This window comes from Aspergillus lucknowensis (genome assembly GCF_044049455.1).
Source record: "Aspergillus lucknowensis strain CBS 449.75 chromosome Unknown BJX67scaffold_95, whole genome shotgun sequence".
Taxonomy (NCBI): domain Eukaryota; kingdom Fungi; phylum Ascomycota; class Eurotiomycetes; order Eurotiales; family Aspergillaceae; genus Aspergillus; species Aspergillus lucknowensis.
In genome coordinates this window covers 1-19,017 of record NW_027263639.1, presented here as the reverse complement: position 1 = coordinate 19,017, position 19,017 = coordinate 1, and the positions used below count along the sequence as shown (strand labels likewise).

At 51.9% G+C, this 19,017-nt stretch overlaps 5 protein-coding genes across 5 annotated transcripts; 3 read left to right on the top strand and 2 right to left on the bottom strand.

Moving 5' to 3' along the window:
- Window positions 1-3,352: 3,352 nt before the first annotated feature.
- On the bottom strand, window positions 3,353-6,514 carry BJX67DRAFT_338025 (copper amine oxidase). The gene is made up of 3 exons (XM_071027607.1): window positions 5,648-6,514; window positions 4,447-5,601; window positions 3,353-4,396 (listed from the first exon to the last, which is right to left on the bottom strand). Exons 1-3 carry the CDS (start codon window positions 6,028-6,030, stop codon window positions 3,481-3,483), a joined length of 2,454 nt encoding a protein of 817 aa, XP_070880458.1. The 5' UTR covers window positions 6,031-6,514; the 3' UTR covers window positions 3,353-3,480.
- Window positions 6,515-9,156: 2,642 nt separating this feature from the next.
- On the top strand, window positions 9,157-14,054 carry BJX67DRAFT_386509 (WD40-repeat-containing domain protein; the record flags this gene model as incomplete). Its single annotated transcript, XM_071034082.1, has 3 exons — window positions 9,157-10,111; window positions 10,180-11,717; window positions 11,772-14,054. The coding sequence occupies 3 exons, from the start codon at window positions 9,157-9,159 to the stop codon at window positions 14,052-14,054; spliced, it is 4,776 nt and encodes a 1,591-aa protein (XP_070880457.1).
- A 318-nt stretch (window positions 14,055-14,372) lies between these two features.
- Window positions 14,373-15,617, top strand: BJX67DRAFT_386508 (uncharacterized protein; the record flags this gene model as incomplete). Its single annotated transcript, XM_071034081.1, has 1 exon — window positions 14,373-15,617. The coding sequence occupies one exon, from the start codon at window positions 14,373-14,375 to the stop codon at window positions 15,615-15,617; it is 1,245 nt and encodes a 414-aa protein (XP_070880456.1).
- A 908-nt stretch (window positions 15,618-16,525) lies between these two features.
- On the top strand, window positions 16,526-17,552 carry BJX67DRAFT_368529 (uncharacterized protein). Its single transcript, XM_071030638.1, has 2 exons — window positions 16,526-17,455; window positions 17,507-17,552. Exon 1 carries the CDS (start codon window positions 16,600-16,602, stop codon window positions 17,161-17,163), a length of 564 nt encoding a protein of 187 aa, XP_070880455.1. The 5' UTR covers window positions 16,526-16,599; the 3' UTR covers window positions 17,164-17,455; window positions 17,507-17,552.
- On the bottom strand, window positions 17,286-18,801 carry BJX67DRAFT_386506 (putative MFS transporter; the record flags this gene model as incomplete). Its single annotated transcript, XM_071034080.1, has 6 exons — window positions 17,286-17,455; window positions 17,507-17,561; window positions 17,604-17,676; window positions 17,730-17,922; window positions 17,976-18,562; window positions 18,629-18,801. The coding sequence occupies 6 exons, from the start codon at window positions 18,799-18,801 to the stop codon at window positions 17,286-17,288; spliced, it is 1,251 nt and encodes a 416-aa protein (XP_070880454.1).
- Window positions 18,802-19,017: the final 216 nt, after the last annotated feature.

Below are 19,017 nucleotides of genomic sequence, written 5' to 3'. Positions count from 1 at the left end.
GATGAGAATCCTTGTGGACACGACGCAAACCGCTGTTTATGCGTTGATAACCGGCACATGTCTGGAGTGTCATTCTCCCAACCATTCGACGAGTATATGCGGCAACTCGCAAGCGCGGCGGCTTGCTCATACCGTTCTTGAAACCCAGATTTCCGTCAGGGACGGTAGCAATACCTCTTTTTTTACTGGACTTTTAGGGGGGGATTCCAACGAGAAAGTGCCGACTATCGAAAGTGTGAATTACCTACAACTTAACCCCTTAGGGCTGTCGTTTATACGAGTGAGAGATATTACTTCCATGCTGCTCCTTCAACCCAAAAGTAAGATCAGAAGCTGGGTCAGCGTGGATTACCCTCACATTGGGGTTGAGACTCGGGATCGCTCGTACAGCCCTTGGAGATTAATGGCATTCATTCTAGCCGGATGCCAAAGCCACGGTGGGATGGAACGTCCAAGAGCGAAGCGAATAGATACCCTGACGCGAGGAAATGAAGTCTCTGAACAAACGCCAGCGGAGGAGGCAGCGTATACGATAATGTCTCTTAACCCTCCCAACTCCAGTCCCACAAACTTGTCCAGCCTTCGCAACGGCGTACCAGAGCAGCAGGCTCCGACATGAAGTTTCCAGCCATCGTGTTCATGCCAAGTATGGATACAACTCACGCTCGACAGCTTCTCTAGGGTAGTTACCTACGTACCCTATACGCCACTTAGGACCACTGGCACGGGAGCAGATCGAGACAACGCCTTTGATGGTTTTCAAGGACCAGATGGAACAGGTGGATGATTGATCTGGCCCCGCATGGTTTTGTTGATCTCCTACACTCTCTTTGCTCTTTTCTTGTCTTTAGCTTTGGTGTTTTCTTCGAATGCACTCTGTTTCTCCAGACGTAGCTCCTCACGCGTGTTTGTAAAGACTAGGTTTATCCAATGTGGCCCTTACAAGACACCTTTGACTCAAAATTCAGAAAACCAAGCTAAGCCGCTTAGAACGATGGAAGCGCGAAAGAGCCACTTTAGTAGCCTCGATGGACCTGTCTCTTAAGGTCATTCTGGAACTCGATATTGAGATTCGCAATTTACTTCAGGAACGAACCTACCGGCAGAAGAACCTCGGGGATGTCTTGTACTACCACTATGAAAGGCAATGAACGCACCCCCTCCAAGAGGACAAAATGGAACACAGACAAATATTGTGTTGCACCATGATGTCATTCATGGTACATAAACAAGTTCATGTTATCCTTCTTTGACCGTCAATAGAGAGGCTAAATGGATTGTTCCTAACATCGTGTCAAAACCCCTCTAACGCATATCGGTTATGACTCAGAGCTCCTCTTCCTGCTGTGGAATTTGGGCTACATTAGGGGGTACTGGTTTCAAAAGATTAAACAAGGACGGCACAGGAGTAGCGAAACCGCCTGGGTACTGGCCGTATATTGGCTTGAGACCTGGCTGAGGGAAGAACGCCTGCTATGTCTGAGGTTGAAATCTGAAAGTGTGATGACTCCGTTATCGAAACCCCACTTTCGATACCAGTGATATGTTTGTAGCATCTTGGACTAGACTTCAGCAGATGGATCAAGCACAAGGCAGGCGCAACAGCTGTCTCAAAAGACCCTTTTTGTCCTACGAGGCTACACGCCTCACCAATTTCCAAGTTCTCGGTCACAACTCCCATGTTTCAATATAGCGCAGCTATCTTATACAGACATAGAATTGTGTTATATACAGTGCATCCTTCTACCTATTAGCCCATTATTGAGCTCATCAAGTTTGCAATTACTTCTTACTGCCTTCCACTCTCTGTCTTCCTTACTATCAGAGACTGAGGTACCAACATACCCCCACCATACAGGGAAGTACCCAGACATCTCCCAGTCGATCATACTAGTAACAGATCCGCCTTCAACCATGATATTAACATTAGCAAGATCCCCTTGAGTAAACGTATAGGCACCAGAGACGGCACGCAATTTCAAAGACATGTCCGCACAGCCTCAGGTATGTTCTCTCCCAATCCATGCTCCATCTCAGCCCAGAGCTTGTTGTCGGAAGCTAGAGATCCATAAGGTGCCTCGGACCATTTGCCTTTGAACAGAAAGTTGGAGTAGACAGGATGGTCACCAAGTCCTTGAATAGAACCGGACTGGAGCTTGCGAAGCTCCCACAACTAAAAATAAGAAACTAAAACAAATTAGGTATAGATAGTCTAATACCTATGTAATTTGAAGGCAATAGCCCGCAGGGCGGAAAGGCCACAAGCAACGCACAATCGTGGCCTTTCCACGATCACCTAGAATCACTCCATAGTAAGATCAGTAAAGACAAAAGAAAGAGTGCCATTTGTTTTCTATAAGACATAATCCGACAAGAGAAGGAAAACTTTTTTTTTTCTTTTTTTTTTTTTTTACGTTTTTTCAAGTGTCCATAATCCTCGATCCGAACATTAGCCCTAACATCCCGTAAAACAACAACAAGTCAAGTCAAAACAACGCTTCGCAAGGTCGAAGTAGAGAACCGATTATTTTCCCTTACCAGAGTTACCGTTCGAGCTGCCTTTCCCGCCATTTCCAGAACCGTTGTTGCCCTTGCCTCCACCGTTGGGCTTGGGCTTGGTGGTGTCCGCGAGGCCCTTGGGCTTCTCGGCAGTACCGCTGTAGATAATAGGCATTTTGGCGTTGATTTGCTGATTTGCTGATTCTATTGATCTTGTCGGTGCTGTTGGTGCTGTTGGTGCTGTTGGTGCTGTTGGTGCTGTTGGTGCTGTTGGTGCTGTTGGTGTTGGTTGGTTAGTATGGCGAAACTGAGGTGTGATTGTGATTGATTGATAACTCGGTGACTCCTTGGTGGATGATACATTCTATCCCGGTGTAGATGGGGGGTATATATACCTTGTCCCTGCGGAGGAGACAATGGGGTTCAAGTTTCTTTATTAGACTGACATCTTTGTAAAATATCTTTATGTCTTCATATGGTGTTGTTTTGTCCATTGAACCCTCGTTCATGGCCCTCTTTAACCTTCATACAAAGCCCACAAACTGTTGTTGTGTATTAACATAGACGAGAAGCAAAAGAAAGCGAAATCATGGGACAAGGCAGGGTCTTTCAAGGCTCTACTTAGAACAAGCCGGCAATGCTTACACAAAGCTCAACGATGTTGAAAGCCCTGTTTGTATTGCGCGCTACTCCAATCATGTTCCCAAGTGGACTTTCGTCGGAGTCGACTTTCCCTGGTATTTTGCTGGTTTTATCCGACTTGCAATTCAATAGTCCAGGAAATGAACATGGGGGGTCGATATACTGTCGATCCTCGCGGGGAATACTGGTCAAATCTCAGATTTAATTCATTGGTATATTCAATAGTTCCTCCCGACGTATGTGCAATTCTATATACAGCGTTCCTCATGTAGCAAACCTGCTCAGAACCAGTCGTCTCGTCTCGTTGCGCACCTTTGCATGGTGCGTTGTGTCTCTCTATCATGTCTCATAGAAAGGGTCGTTGGGATCGTACGGGAACTTGCGCACAATCACGTCACCCTGGTACGCCCAGAGTTCGTCCTCGATCGGCGACAATTTCACCCCGCAAGTCTCGTCAGATTGTCCAAAGGTCTCGACCGCGGTCGCTGATCCGTTAAAGTAGTCGACGCGAACCATGTTGACGGTCTGGCGACTGGCGTCCCCGAGGAGGTAGTTCAAGGGCATAAACTGGACGCCGGAGTGGGCGGTAGTGAAGACAGTGTTGGGGAGATCACCGGTATGCGGGACGTGGTGCATGCCCAGGTTCAGCCAGACGACGAGATCGGTCTGGTTGAGGCTCTCACCGTTGAAGAACTGTTCAAAGTCCACGGGTGGATCGTGGACATCCTGGCTATTGTATGGGTGGGCGGCAAAGGGCTCGTAGTCGTGTTGCTGTGTGACTTGGACGTCGTACTCGGCCCAGTGTGCAGCGTTGGCTAGGTTAGTTGAGTTCTTCACTGTCAAGTGTGCCGTGCCGGAGGAGGGGAGGATACGGTAGCCGCGGTTTTCGCCGTATTTGTTCTTCTCGTCTTGGTTGACGATGTGGATCTGGGTCTGTCCGTTGAAGCTCCAGTTGAGCCGGCTGTCGTCCTCAGACTCGATCATCTTGCGCTCCAGCTGCATAGTGTTGCGGGTCTTGTTTCCATTCCAGGAGAAGGTCTTCTCTACGGGGACAACCGATGTCAACTCGACCGTGTTGTCGGTACCGAGAATGTCAAAGTCGGCCTTGAAGTTCAGGACGTGGTCGTGCATAGATCCAGAGAGTGAGTCGTGAATCTGGTAACCGAAGTCTTGATTGTTTGCGTAGTATGCGGATTGGATGTAGCCGGATGCACGTACTTCAACACCAATGGTCCCGTCCATGTGGAAGTTATAGCTGTTCCCGGTTACTAGTGCGTACTTGTGGGGTCGGTTATCATCACATACCTGAACATATAGTCGTAGTTTCCAATGGTGGACACGGTGCGAAGCGTGAAATAAACGTTCTTCGTAACAGCCACAAAGTCGGACGTCGAGTGCCGCGCAGCAGGGTAGTCGGCATCGAATTCAAAAAGACACAAGCTGTCCACATGAGTGTGTGTCTCTTCTGATTTGTAGAAAGACGTGTTGAGATACGAGGCGTATGACGGGCAGTCGTAACCCTTGAGCAGTTCGAAGGCATAAGGTCCAAACCCATAGTAGGAGTCCAGATACGCGACACTGGACTGAACCGGGTCATTCGCAGCGTAATGTGCCAATGCCTCCTGAAGACCTAGTTCGTAGAGCACGCGTTGGCCTTTGTACTTGATGTCAAACAGGGAGAGGCCAGTATCCCGGTTGAAGCTAATGTAAAAGGAAAAGTCCATCCAAGACACGTACTTGCGCTCCGTGTCAACAGAGTAACGTGCCCCATCAGGAGCCACCGATAGTGGAGGCTGCTTCGTGTCTTTAGGAAGAACAGGGCCTTGTTGGCCAACACGAGCCCAGGGACCGTCCACATTGGCACCGAGCTTGACGAATCCGGGAGACCAGTAGGCCTCACGGAACTCCTCCGTGGTTTCATAGAAGATGTCATTGTACAGCCACCCGAGGACCTTCCACTGGGCCGGATCGCGCCCAGTGACGTCGGATTTAAAATACAGTCCCAGCGGCAGGAGAGTACCACTGTCAGACTCACCCGTTGCCATGTTCCAGAACATATCCCAGCGGATGATGCGTCCATCCTCTTGCCACAGAGGATCAATACCCCAGACATCTAGAGTATCATTCTCAAGACCCAAGGCGGTTCCGTTCCACAGATCCAATGTGATGTCTGCGATGGAAGCAGAGATCTTGAACAGCCACTCCGAATACATGGTCTCGTCATCAGGCTCAACATTGCGCACTCGGCCTTGAGACTTACGGGTATACGGGAACTCCAATGGTTCCCAGGTAGCATTGCCCGTAATGGGCAATGGTCCGACAAGAATATCTGCGTAATGGGCGTCCACGGTGGCTCGGTTGTTCAGTCGGACATGGGCGTATCGAGTCGGCACTGGTCCACTGCCGTCCAAGTAGTCGAGGGTCTCCGTTTTGTTTGGGCGTTGCAACTCAATGAGAGCACTAGTACTGTAAGTATCAGGGGCTCTATGGCGGATCCCGGACTTACATTGTGTTGTCCCACTCTCCTGCATTCTCCGATGTTGTAAGGTTCAACTCCGGTCGACCAAACAGCCACTTCGCAACAGCCGCAGTTTCATCGTCGGTAAGACCATACCAAACATTCTCCTTTGGAGCATCGATCTCCTGTGGGGGTGTATCTTCACATGTTGGTGCAGGTGGACCATGAGGAGGCTTCCCGTGGCCCCAATGAGAACTCGGATGTTGGTTTGAGCGGCTCTCCAAGCTTCTCATTAGAGCCTTGCGGCCGCGGTTCTTCTGGCGAACAGCCTGAGCACTTTTGTCAAGCTTGTTGGCGAGGACATCGCCTGCCAAGCTTCCAATGAGAAGCAAGGAGGTAATTCCTCCTGAGAGGGAGATAGGAAGCTTCATAGTGATTGTCGGATGCTTTTCAGCAGCAAGGAGCTGGCCACTTGCCCTGTAGCTGATCGGTCATCTTGACCGTCTTTATACCTCCCAGCCATTTTCTATCTCAGCGTTCTCCGAGCAGCGTCAGCCGCCACGAGATAAGAGACGTCACAATCTTTTCGAAGCCGCCGAATGCACCTCCACAAGCTTGGGAGTCAGGAGGGTGAGTTTTCAAGCAAGGCGCAACCCGTCAACGCCTGGACCTGCCAGAAGAAGCAACTGCAATGGCCAAGACATGCCAGGATCTGGAGGCGCTCATCATTGTCGTCCACAATGGAGGTAGCGAAGCGATGCGGCAGAGGTTGGAGTAGCTGTTCGCCTGTTAAGCGAGTGGTAACCGAGATGATCATATCTCCAACGAATCCGATTGAAGGATCGGCCTGGATGTTTATCGTGGGGGAGATAAGATATAATATTCTCCGAGATATCAAGATAATGACAGGAGGAGAAATGGAGAGAATGCTCGGAACGAATCTCGAAAGTTGGGGAGGGGAGGAGGAGGGGAGTCGTCGAGCGCTCTGGATCAGGTGATGCGCTGGTTGTCTTCTGGTGTTGCCTGGTTTACGGCGCTCTGTATCCTTCATAAATAAAGCCCACAAAGTGTTATTGTGTATCAACATAGGCTGGAAGCGAAAGAACGTGAAATCATGAGTTAAGGTAGGGACTTTTAAAGCTATGCATAGAAAAAAGCCGACAATGCTTACACAGAGCATAAAGATGTTGAAAGAATTGTTGGTAGTGTGTCTAAACAGCTACTCTGGAAAAGGGACCAAATCATCTCAGTCCCTGTGTGCTCGACTGATACTCTCCTTTGGGCTGGGATTGCCATAGCGCGAGTCGATGAGCACAAAGAACACGCAGTTCCGCGCTTCTGTCTTGGGTTAAAAATACAGATGATTCTTTATCGACGTGCGAAGCACCGAGACACCCTATCTTTGTGTGGAGCAAGCAAAGCTCTGTTGGAAGGGCAGCAAGCATGGGATAGTCAACTTACAGAAAAGTAGTTCAAGAGAGCGCTTTCACACAATTATACCGTACATGTAGAATGTCATCAAATCGGGCAGCTACGTACTGTATGCCATTTGTCTTATCAAACGCGTCGCAACGCAACCGGAATGGCGCAGACAGGCAAACACTACAGATACAGTGGCTCGTTTCAAAATAGGGCTCAAAACGACGTTCATCCATCCCTGACCTCGACAGCCGCCGAGACGGCCGAAGCCACCGTGTAGAAGGCGTGCCAGTTTCCAGTGGCATCCCCGTCAAGCGCAGCCCATCCTGAGTCGTGAGGCCATCGACCGGCTCTTCCTCCTCCTCCTCCTCCTCGTCGCCATCATCAGGAAAGCCGAGTCTCTTACCCGAACCACCCCACCTGTGCTCAAGGTGTGCGTGCGTTGGCAAGTCCCTGTTCCCATTCTTCTCGCTCCGGGGGATCGGGAACTTGGTGCTGGTCGTCCTCGACACGATTCGGTCGCTCCGCGGTAGGGCCGCATGGCTCGGTAGGAGGAACGTCGCGCGCTTCTCAGGGAAGTCAAATTCCATCCACGAGCCGCGCGCGGCGGCCCGGGAGTTTATCGCGAGCCCGAACTTGTGCTGCAGACCGCGCTGCACGACTGCCGCACAGAACTCGGCGACGAACGCTGGGTGTGCCGCCAGCAAATCTGGTCCGCCTGCTGCATCTACGATCGGGGTTGTTGTGTAGTCGAACGCCTGGAGATCTCCGGCGTGGTCTACGATGTAGTTGCAGCCGTAGTAACAGTGGTCGTCCTCATCGTTTCCTGGCGTCGTCGGCTCAAGGAAGGGGATCTTCCTGTAGGGTGATGCGTCCAACTCGCGCGCCGCAATGATCTCACCGTCGTGCAAATGGAAGTGGATGTGGATAAGTTTGATGCAGACACGCGTCGGCATGTTGTGTGTGTCCAGGAGGGGACGCTTGCTCTCACACATGGCGACCACAAGAGCTGTCAGTTTCAATTTCAAATCGTGGAATGGCCAATCAAGCGCCCCGCAACCTTGGGACTGGACGCTGGCCCCCTTGGATGGTGAAAGTGCAAGATGCTTGGTGTTGCTCCAGGTTTGAGCATCAGGCAGCAATGCATCGAAGGCATTGTGTCCAGCAACAGCCGAAGGAACCTTGGAAAAGAAAAAAGAAAAAGGAAAAATCGTGTTCCCCCGACCCGTCGATATGGCAACCTCTGTCACGACGAGCGGCCGGAATGCAAGAGCTATGATTTTCCTGGGACAAATAGAACACGTAAATGTCGCTGCATCTCGTCTGGAGCTTTGTGAGGCACGCACTCGAAGGCAGATTTGGATGGGGCTCTTCGGGTCAGCCTGAGGCACCAGCGACCGGTCACGTGGATCGGGCCCTACTTCCACACGCCCAGAGTCACTCTGAGCGTCCTCACAAGATTAACTAGGTACTGTCCCACCCTTCCCAAAACGTGCGACTCTCCTGGCAGCTTTTTCTGATTTCTAACTCCATCGTCAGGAAACATCCTCCTTCAAAACGCTCGCATCTGAAAACGCCCCCACACTAGGCCCGGCCATGGAAACTCTGCAGTGCTTCTGCTGTTGGGTGGCCAGTGGCGCCAGGCAAGATCTGAAATTCGGAGCCACTTGAGACACAAGCGAAAGGCTGCGAGGCTCTGTGCGAGCGTCTGGCGAATAATGGCAGGGTCATCTGTGTGATACCTGTGCGCTGACTGCATAAGCGGCGTATTCGGTCTTTTCAGCCGAGCCTTAGTGGAGAGGTTGAGCACATGGGTTCTCATCCTTGCCTGGAAATGCACGGAGGACTGAAGATGTATTCAATTCACTCAATTCAGAGGGCAGAGTAATTGACGAGCTCAGGCGCCTGTGGCGAATCGAAGCTAACAACCCCGCCCCCGCCTTTTCTCTCCATTGGCAGCGTGTTTTCTTCCATCTTCTCAGCCCAGGGTAAACTATCTGGGCCATGCTCGGCTTTCCAGAATACCCATATGAAGAGAATCTTCCTGCGACATCATTTGTGCCAAGCTGTAAACAAATACTTGATTCATCCTGGCTTGGAGTTCAGCAGCACATTGCAGTCCGGAGACTCCGGGAATCATGGACCGGAAGCAGGCATTCCTGGGGTTCAGCAAGTATACTGTGGCGATAATATGCCCCTTGGAGGTTGAACTGAGCGCGGCGCGATTTATGCTGGATGAAGAACACAAGCGACCTCCAGAAGTACCGCTCGACCCGAATAGGTACCTCGTCGGCAGGATGAGCGGGCACAATGTCGTGCTTGCCTCCCTTCCAGCGGGCTACCAAGGGACCACGCCAGCAGCCGCAGTAGCAAGCAACATGGCACGTACTTTCCCATCGATTGCTCTGCGGTTAATGCTCGGGATTGGTGGCGGTATCCCATCTAGTCACGCCGACGTACGTCTTGGAGACGTCGTTGTCAGCATGCCTCATGGAACGCACGGCGGGGTGGTGGAGTACGACTTTGGGAAACAGACCCCGAACGGATTCCAGCGAAAAGGGATTCTTTGTCCTATTCCCAAGGACTGGCTTCACGTGTTAACGCTAATGTGGTCGGATCATCGGGTTCAGGGTAACAGAATTGCCGAATTCGTTTCAGACATGTTGGAGAGATTTCCAACGTTAGCGCAATGCTATGGACGACCATCTGGAGTAGAATCCGACCTCCTTTTCAAGCCCAACTATGCCCATGATCCTGCCTCTCGAAACTGCGATCAATGCGATAGAAGCAGAGTTGTTGAACGGCGCCAACGTAACCCACCAAATCAATCATTTGTACACTATGGGCTTATCGCTTCAGGACATCGGGTGATCAAAGATGGAACGAAGCGCGATATTATCGGCAGAGCCGACGAGAACATTCTGTGCATTGAGATGGAAGCCGCAGGCGTGATGAACGACTTTCCCTGCGTCGTAATCCGGGGCATATCTGACTACGCCGACTCTCATAAAAACGATCATTGGCAGCCATACGCTGCTGCGGCCGCAGCTGCGCTTGCAAAAGAACTACTTACATACCGAAACCCCGCCCACGGTATGTATACTCTCCCCCGGAAGCCTCCTCGGCCCAGACTTGGTGACCATGGTCATGCTGATTACTAGAGTCTGAGGTCATTTCTGAGGAGCAATTTAACGCATGCATGCGAGATCTCCGATGTACAGACCCGCGAGACGATAAAAGGCGAATCGAAAACTCCAAAGACATGCTGCTTAGGGAGTGTTACGAATGGATACTGGGGCATCCCGCATTTGAACTGTGGAGAGATGACAGCGAACCCCGGATGTTGTGGATCAAGGGCGATCCTGGAAAGGGCAAAACAATGATGATGGTTGGGCTTGTTGAAGAGTTGTCGGCATTGGACGAGGGGCAGGAGCTATCGTATTTCTTCTGTCAAAGCACCGACGAGAGGCTGAATCGCGCCTCGTCAATCCTCAGAGGTTTGATCTACCTGCTCGTGGCCCAGCGAACGGAATTCGCCTGCCACGTACTGAAGCGATATTCCATTTCAGGTAGCGGCTTATTCGAAACTTCCAATGTTCTCTATGCCTTGTGGGGGGTTCTTCTGGACATTCTGCAAGACCAACGCCTGAACAGAATATACCTTTTGGTAGATGCGCTCGATGAGTGCAGCTTTGAGCTTCCCCAGCTGCTAGAACTCCTCATGCGGAGTTTCCGTAACATGAAAAACGTCAAGTGGATCGTGACAAGCCGTTACCATTACGATATCCAGAACCAGCTCCAGGGAAACGAGCGCGTGCTCAAATTGGACCTTGAATTGAACGAGGTCTCCACAACAATAGCCGTCGGGAGATTCATTGATGTGCAGCTCTCCGGCCTCCCCCTCCGAATGCGAAATGAACCTGAAGTTTTGGGGAAAATGCGACAATATCTCCATGACCATGCCCAAGGTACCTTCTTGTGGGTGGCACTGGTCTGCAAGCGGCTTCGAGAGGCCAAAGCCTGGAAATTCAGATCGCAGTTCAACGCATTGCTCGAGGAGTTCCCACCGGGGCTAAAGCCACTCTACGAGCGGATGCTGCGCCAAATGCAGGAGCTTGAGGAATTTGAGCTCTGTTGCCAGATCCTGTCCCTTGCCTCTTACACCTTTCGACCCTTGCACTTGGCGGAGCTAGCTGCACTATCCGATTTGCCAAAGGAGTTGCATGATGATCTAGAATCACTCTATGAACTTGTGGCTCTCTGTGGCTCGTTCCTTGTTGTTCGTGATGACAGGGTGCATCTTGTCCACCAATCTGCCAGAGAATACCTGAGGACTGCTCAAGCGTCTAGTTTACTTGCGGACTTCACTGCACATGACATGAAAATTGCCAGCCAGTCTTTATCTATCATGAAGGCAGGATTAGAAAGACATGTTTCCGGTATTCGTACCATTCGTGCTTCTGTCGAAGCGCAGAGAAATGTAACTAAGGACCAAGTCCCGGTATCTATTCAGTATCCGTGCTGCTACTGGATTGTTCACTTAACCGCTGCGCTGGAGGCTGCGGAGGGTCTTTGGGAAGACGATGAGAGTTATACCTTCTTAACACAGTATATGCTTCATTGGTTGGAAGCCCTGGCAGCAATGAATCAGCTGTCGCGAGGTGTCTCAATGCTCTCAGGTCTAGCAGACTGTCTAGCCGTGAGGATATCCCAATATCGAAAACAGCCGGTACATGCTAACAAATCTTGTCAGAATTCAGAGCACCATCAGAAGCTTGTTGACTACCTAAATGACGCAAGGAGGTTTTTGCTCCGTTTTAGGTCTATTATCGAAACTGCCCCCACAGAAATCTATAACTCTGCCCTGATTTTCAGTCCGTCGAATAGCCTCATACGAAAGCAGTTTATCCACGAAATTCCGCCCTTTCTCCATCCTCACAAGCTTCCTGCTGTAGAGAGCGACTGGACAGCTAACATATTTACTTTAGAAGGTCATCAAGAGCCAGTTTCCATGGTCACTTTCAGCCCTAATGGGAACATCATTGCTTCCGGTTCGATTGATGGCGAGGTTAGAACATGGGATGCAGCAACAGGAGGGGCGCTTTTAGCAATTAATGGCCATTCAGAGGGTGTTTCCGCGGGTATATTTGGACTGGATGGTGCTTGGCTGGTTTCTGGAGCCGACGACGGATCAATATACATTTGGGATACTGCAACGGGGGCGGCTTTACACACCCTACGAGGACATACGGACCGCATATCCCAATTGGTACTTTCCAGCACTGGTTTGGCATTGGCTTCCGCGTCGTGGGATGAGCAGGTTCGACTGTGGGATCCTACCACTGGCTCTTTGGTTAGGGCTCTGGTCGGTCACGCTGAGTCAGTTGATGCCTTGGCCTTTTCACAAGATGGCAGCTGGCTAGCCTCCGGGTCACAGGACGGAGTTATCATCTTGTGGAATGCGTTATCGGGGGAGAAGATCTGGACCATGAACGGGCATTCCTCTTGGGTACACTCGCTGACCTTTTCACACGACCGTCGTGAATATCTGGTATCTGGGTCGGCGGACGGCTCCGTCAAGGTCTGGATTCCCACCTCCGGAGCGGTGCACCATGTACTCGACGGCCATGTTGACGACGTTCGCCTCGTTCGTAGCTCACCTGACGGATCATGGATTGCCTCTGCCTCGGACGATGGGACCATCCTCATCTGGGATCCGGAGTTCGGGAGGCTACTTCATTGCCTGAGAGGCCACAGCGATATTATCTACGCACTTCAAGTCTCAAATGAGGGGCGTTGGCTTGCGTCAGGCTCGCGCGATACTTCTATATGCATCTGGGATCCATTGAGGGGCGTGCTGCTGCAAACGCTCAGGGGGCATCTGTTTGGGGTCAGTCAAGTTGCCTTCTCTCCAAATGGTCGGCAGCTTGCAACAGCAGGTTATGACCACACTATTCGAGTCTGGGATCCTACAGTAATGTCAACGCTGAACGCATTATCACATGAGCCAGACTCTCATTCGGATATGATCAGTGTGCTAGAGTTCTCTCCTTCGGGCTCGCTGCTTGCTTCGGGGTCGAGGGATCATACTGCCCGCATCTGGGATGCCAATACAAGCACCTTTTTACATACACTTCGTGGCCACTCTTCGATGATATCGTCCGTTACCTTCTCCCATGACGAAAAGCTTTTGGCGTCAGGGTCCTACGATAAAACCATTAGGGTCTGGGACCCCCACAATGGAGATTGCCTGCGGACATTGACGGGGCACAGTAAGGGTGTCACTGCCCTGGTATTTTCGCCAACGCATATCCTCGCAACTGCGTCCGCTGACAGCATAATTCTAATATGGGATGTTACAACCGGAGTATCCAGCTTTGTATTGACCGGCCACACAGGGGAAATTGTCAGGCTTCGCTTTGCTGAGAATGGGACTCGACTGGTGTCAGGATCGGAAGATGGGAGCATACGTGTATGGGACTCAGCAACTGGTGACGTTCTTCACACACTTGAAGGCCACTCCAGCACGGTGACTGCGCTCGCCATTTCCCCGACTAGGGGTCTTCTCGTATCCGCATCCATTGATAGCAATATCAGGGTATGGGATTTGTCTTCCGGTGCTCACAAGTTTGTTCTCGACCGTCATTCGAACACCGTCCGTGCGTTGGGTTTCTCCGCGGATGGGAAATACCTGGTGTCAACATCATTTGACGAGACTCTGAGAATATGGGATATGGATTCTCAAGGGCAATTACGAGCACTGGATGGGTTTTCAGAATGGTTGGAGGAACCAATATCTCTCCTGGTTGACCAGAGCCACCACATTATCCTCCCACAGGTCATCCTGGATCGTACGCGGCGTCTGGTACTCTTCGGGAATGAGGAAATTATATACCTGCCTATGGAGCGTCGTGGTGAAGTGTGTGCTTACAAGGGCGACTGTTTTGTGCTTGGACATCGCACTGGGGGCATCATGTTCCTCAAGTTAGCAGGCCCGGCACTGGCACGGAGGCCTTCCGCACGTCCAGACGATTAGGGAGGCAGAAGGCAGACGTGGAACTCCAGGTGGGCAGGGCGCCAGCTTTGGAAGGCGAGACTCTGGGAGGTTGGGACAGTGGCGATATTCATGCGCAGTATCGGCGCGGAACTGCCAATCCCTCATACAAACTTCACGCTTTTCGACGATTAGCTTTGTGTCTGCACATCATCCCACAACCGGACCTCACGGAGACAGCTTCCACATTACATCAGTATGCGTTGTCTGCGGAACTGCGGATATCCCTCTACCCGTAACAAAACCTGCTATCATCGACCATCGGCCCCCTACCCCCAATCCATCCCATCGGCACGAGTCATGGCCCCTCATATCTGGGATAACGACGAGCCCCAACATTGGCAGCCACTTCCTTCTCTCCCAATCCCGTATGATGCGTATACGACCTACTATGGCCTGCCACGCCCTACTTTCTACCGCGAGCCGCCTCAATGGCAAATGATACAGCCAGATGCATGTCAATCCCCCCACAGCTGTTCTGGAGATTCTGACTCTAGCACCGAGCACCTGCAGCCCGAGGAACCCGTGCGTGCACGGGCTGCGTCCGAGCCCCCTGAATCCGTCGACGCCGTTCAAGTGGAGAAGGTGCCTGAGGAAGCGGTGTCTGACGAGAAGGCCTCTGATGAAGATGTATCTGAAGAACCAACCCCTCCGTCCACTTTCATTCAACTGGCTTCTGGGCCTTGTTACCACGAGTACAGGTTTGGGGAGAGGGACATGAACTGGATAGACTGGCTTGAAACCGATGAGCCCGCGTCTATGTCTCTAGATGACTGTGAATCTGATGGGGAAGGAAGGAATCAAGATGAAGAGTGCCGTCGCTGTGACTGCGAGTGGAAATCCCCCGAGCCCGAAGAATATCAGCGTGGCTCTTCAGAGTCTGAGTCTGAGTCTGCAGATGGCAGGGTTCCCTACTTCCCGACAATGCGGATACCAGTGGCTAATCGTCTTCTAGATCCCAATGACACCGACGAAGAACTCGGAGACTCATTCATCCCGAACGCCATCGGCACTCCCCTCACGCAATCCCACATCGTCGCCTTAAAAGCCTACACACTGGGATTCTACTCACCGTCTCGGTTCATGAAGCTCCCTCAAGTCATCGAGTGCATCTCCCGCCTCGGTGAAGACGAGATTCTATCCATCCTCGAGGAAAAGCTCCAATTAAGCTCGGTAAAAGGCACCAAATGCACGAGGCTCATCCTCCAACATCCAGATTCGGGAAAACTCCGTATCATCCGCCGGGCATTCCCGCAGAAGATGGACGACGACGACCGGGAGATAGTCGAATACAATCTTATGGCCGCGGCTCGCGAGCTGAGTATCAGCGAGCTTCGAGAACTTTTAAGGTCTACGCTCGAAACAATGGAGACCCAAGAGATATACCAGACGATTTTTGCGCCTCGAGTGACCAATCACGAGCTCATGTTGGTGGAATTGTACGGCTCTGCGGCGGCAATGGGAGAGGTAAATGGCTTCGAGTTTGGCCTCCATTCGCAGCAGTGGTGGGATTGCATGAGTGGGGGCTTGAAAGACGAATATTAAACGCCCGTACGGGCTGTCTTGGGGATTCAAGTTGTGTTGTGATTCAAATCCAAATCAAAGTTTCTACGTCTTTGCAGTTGGTTGATATGGTATACTTGTTGCCGCAGGACTTGTCTTGATCGGGCGTTGAAGCTGGGATTTTGCTGAGATGATGTTTTTTACCAGATTGGGTAATTTCTCGTCTTGTAGTGACATGATATTCTCGCTCTTAGAAGGTGTGTTGGTAATTGAAACTGATGAGTCTCGAAGAGCAGAACACGTCCTGATGTGTCCTGATCTCTCAACCTCACTCCAAAGTCTCCATGACAGAAAACTCCCCCATCCATCCCCAGCCAACATGCCAGAACCAGAATTGAAGACATCGTCAATGAATGCAACAAGTAAAACGCTTTCCCCCCGCTTCGCCGCGTCATCATGCGATCTGACAACAGACAGCTTCCGCGGCTCCATGGCCGTCCTGAGGAGCTACTACGCCTTTAGGGTCGCAGCGGAGAAACTGAAGGAGTGACAAAAAAAAAAAAAGAGACTCTTGCGTCATGTATCATGTCGTCAATCTCATGGCATCAGCCTTGAGGTTCTCCACGACCGACGATGGATGAGACTTGACCAGTCAAGCTGTCAAGCTTCGTGGCCCGTCACGCTGGAACACATCAAAAGGAAGAACCAGCCCTCCACCAAATACGAACTCCAGGCAAATCAGCAGCAGTCCTCCCTGAGAGATCGCCATCCCCATGCGCCTGACTCAAGCCCAAAGGATCGAGGCAAACGAGCACTGGGCAGGACTGAGACATCAGCGCAGAATACGAGCTACTCTTCTTGGCAACCCAATCGGGAAAACGTGAGGGTTTGGGGGTCAGAGGGTATATATATACATAAATGAGCTCACACGCAACAACATCCAACAGACAACCACATCCCTGTCTCTCGCTCGTCTCTCGCTCCACTCAATAATCAACCAGAACACTCGTTTACACCTTCCAAAATGAAGCTCTCCATCCTCCCCCTCCTCACTACCGCAACCCTCGCCACCACCGCCGCCCTCCCAAACACCCTGGACTCCCGCCAGGACCAAAGCCAGAACCCGAACCCGCACTCGAACCCGGACACCCTCATCTGGCCCTACCGCACCTACCGCTGGTGGGTCTACGACGGCCACTCCAAGGACGACCCGCAGGACCAGCTCCTCGTCGTGAAGGACTCCAACCCACGCAACGAGTCAACCGCCCTGGTCACATTCGACATTGCCCCGGAGCTCGAGGGCCGCAAGTGCAAGCTTATTCTCGACCTGTGGGACCGCGATGTCTCGACGGGGTCCCAGACCGCTGATGTCTTTTCGTCTGTGAGTCCCGGGAACCGCGACCAGCATCATGGGCGGGTTGTGGTGCCGAAGCCCGGGTCGGCGGAATGGGTTTTGGCGATGCATGGGATGCCGGACTTTGAGTGTCCTGCGGGCGAGTTGATTGGGTTTGAGTTTGTGGGTGTTGGTGAGGAGGTTGGGATTCGCTGGGATATTGGAGCTACTGGGCCGCGGGTTCAGGTGCTCTGATTGATTTGATTATGGAGAGGGATCTTTTTTTTTTTTTGCGTGTGTTGGGGTAATGGCCCGGGACGTATTTGTCACTTGGGATGCTCTTAGTTATATAGCGAGTACCTCGCGTTATTATAATATTAATCATGGTGCAGGCGCGGCTTCGGTATAATCAACCAGGAGACCCCCGTCGCTCCCAGTAAGCCCACCAGCATCGGCTGTAGAATCTTGACTCCGGCCTGAGAGGCAATGACGCCCGTCACAGCAGGAAAGACCGCTCCGCCAATTTGCCCGAGAAGGAATATAAATGCTACAACCCGGTCAGCTCAGCTCAGCTGCTTGTCGAACTTGGCTCACTTACCCAGCGCAGACGACCGGATTTCGGCGGCAAAGAGCTTCGACGCCACCGAGATTCCCTTTTGATGTCAGCACATCCTTGAGTGCGGAGGACGACTTACCGTCGCAAAGAAAGGGCCGGAGAAGAATCCTAGAAGACTGATTGCGACAGCTTCGGTGATAATGTCTGGGACACTGGAGGAAACTGAAATTAGCTTCGAGTGAAAAGTCCAGGTTTATATGCATACAGCCAGAACACCAACTCAAGTGCCAAACAGAGCACCACATAGAGGACGATCATGCGCCGCTCTCCAAACCGGTAGGTCGGCTCAGCCAGAAGAAGACGTCCGAGGAAACTGCCGCCGTAGAAGCCCGCTGGGACATAGCCCATTTTGTGCAGGTCTCCGTGGCGCACGTGAACCAAGTACTCGACAATCCATCCTGGCCTTGTCAGTAATTCCCCTGGAAAGTCTTCGGCAGTGAACATGACATACCACCAGCGGTAATAGCGACACCAAGAAAGAAGAAGAAATACAGACTGAGAAACCACACACTCGGCGTGGCCAGCGTCTTCTGCATCTCCCTCCTCGCCTCCCGCTGTCTTGACGTCGACTCTGTCGTTTCACTCTGACTGTGCTCTTTCACAGTCATCCATTCGCGGAAGGCCACGCATACAAGCACCAAATTGATTACACCGAGCCCCAGCGGCGTGGTGTAGAAGAGCTGCCAGTGCGACGTGCTGCTGCCGGCAGAGGCAGAGGCCGAAGCAACCGCCGTCGAGACAAAGGGGCCCACCAGACACCCGGCCATGTACATCGCATGGATGAAACCCAGCCATCGATGCGCGCCCTTGACGGTCGACACCCAGTTGTTCGCATGGGTGTCGAGATAGGCTTGCCCCAGGGCAGCGAAGAAGAAGGTTACAGCAAACACCGGGAACGGCAGGAGCCAGGGGCGGAGGGCGTGAGCTATAATCTGGAGCACCGCGCCGATGAGGAGGAGGATCCCCAGGTTGAAGTATTGGCCCAGGTAGCTATTTGTGAGTGCTGCGAAGAGCCAGCCAGCGAATGTGGTTCCGTACCTGGAATTGCGGGACGGTTAGTGGCGGTCGATATATTCTTATATACTTGCGTGAGAGGGCTCTCACACGACAGACACCATGTTCGTGCCGATGTCATATTGCTGTCGGATGTACGGGATCAGAGCTCCCAGACTGCCATCGTTGACGCCGGCCACGAAGAACGAGAAGCCGGAGGTGATCAGTTTGAGCAGGAGGCGGGGGACGGGGGGCTCCACGGGGTCAGTTTGCAGCGTCTCCATGGTTTGATGATATGAGATGATTGACTAAACTTGGGTGCAACCTTCAAACGCCCGTACATTGGAGAAACGCAGGAAGATGATAAATCGGCCTGAGAAGGTCCAGCGTTGGAGACGGCGATTCCCAAAACGGCAGCTCGGCCAGCCCTCCGCAGGCTAACCCGATTTGGCTCCTGATCCAATCGATGATCCGAAGAATATCCGAAGTATGAAAGAGAG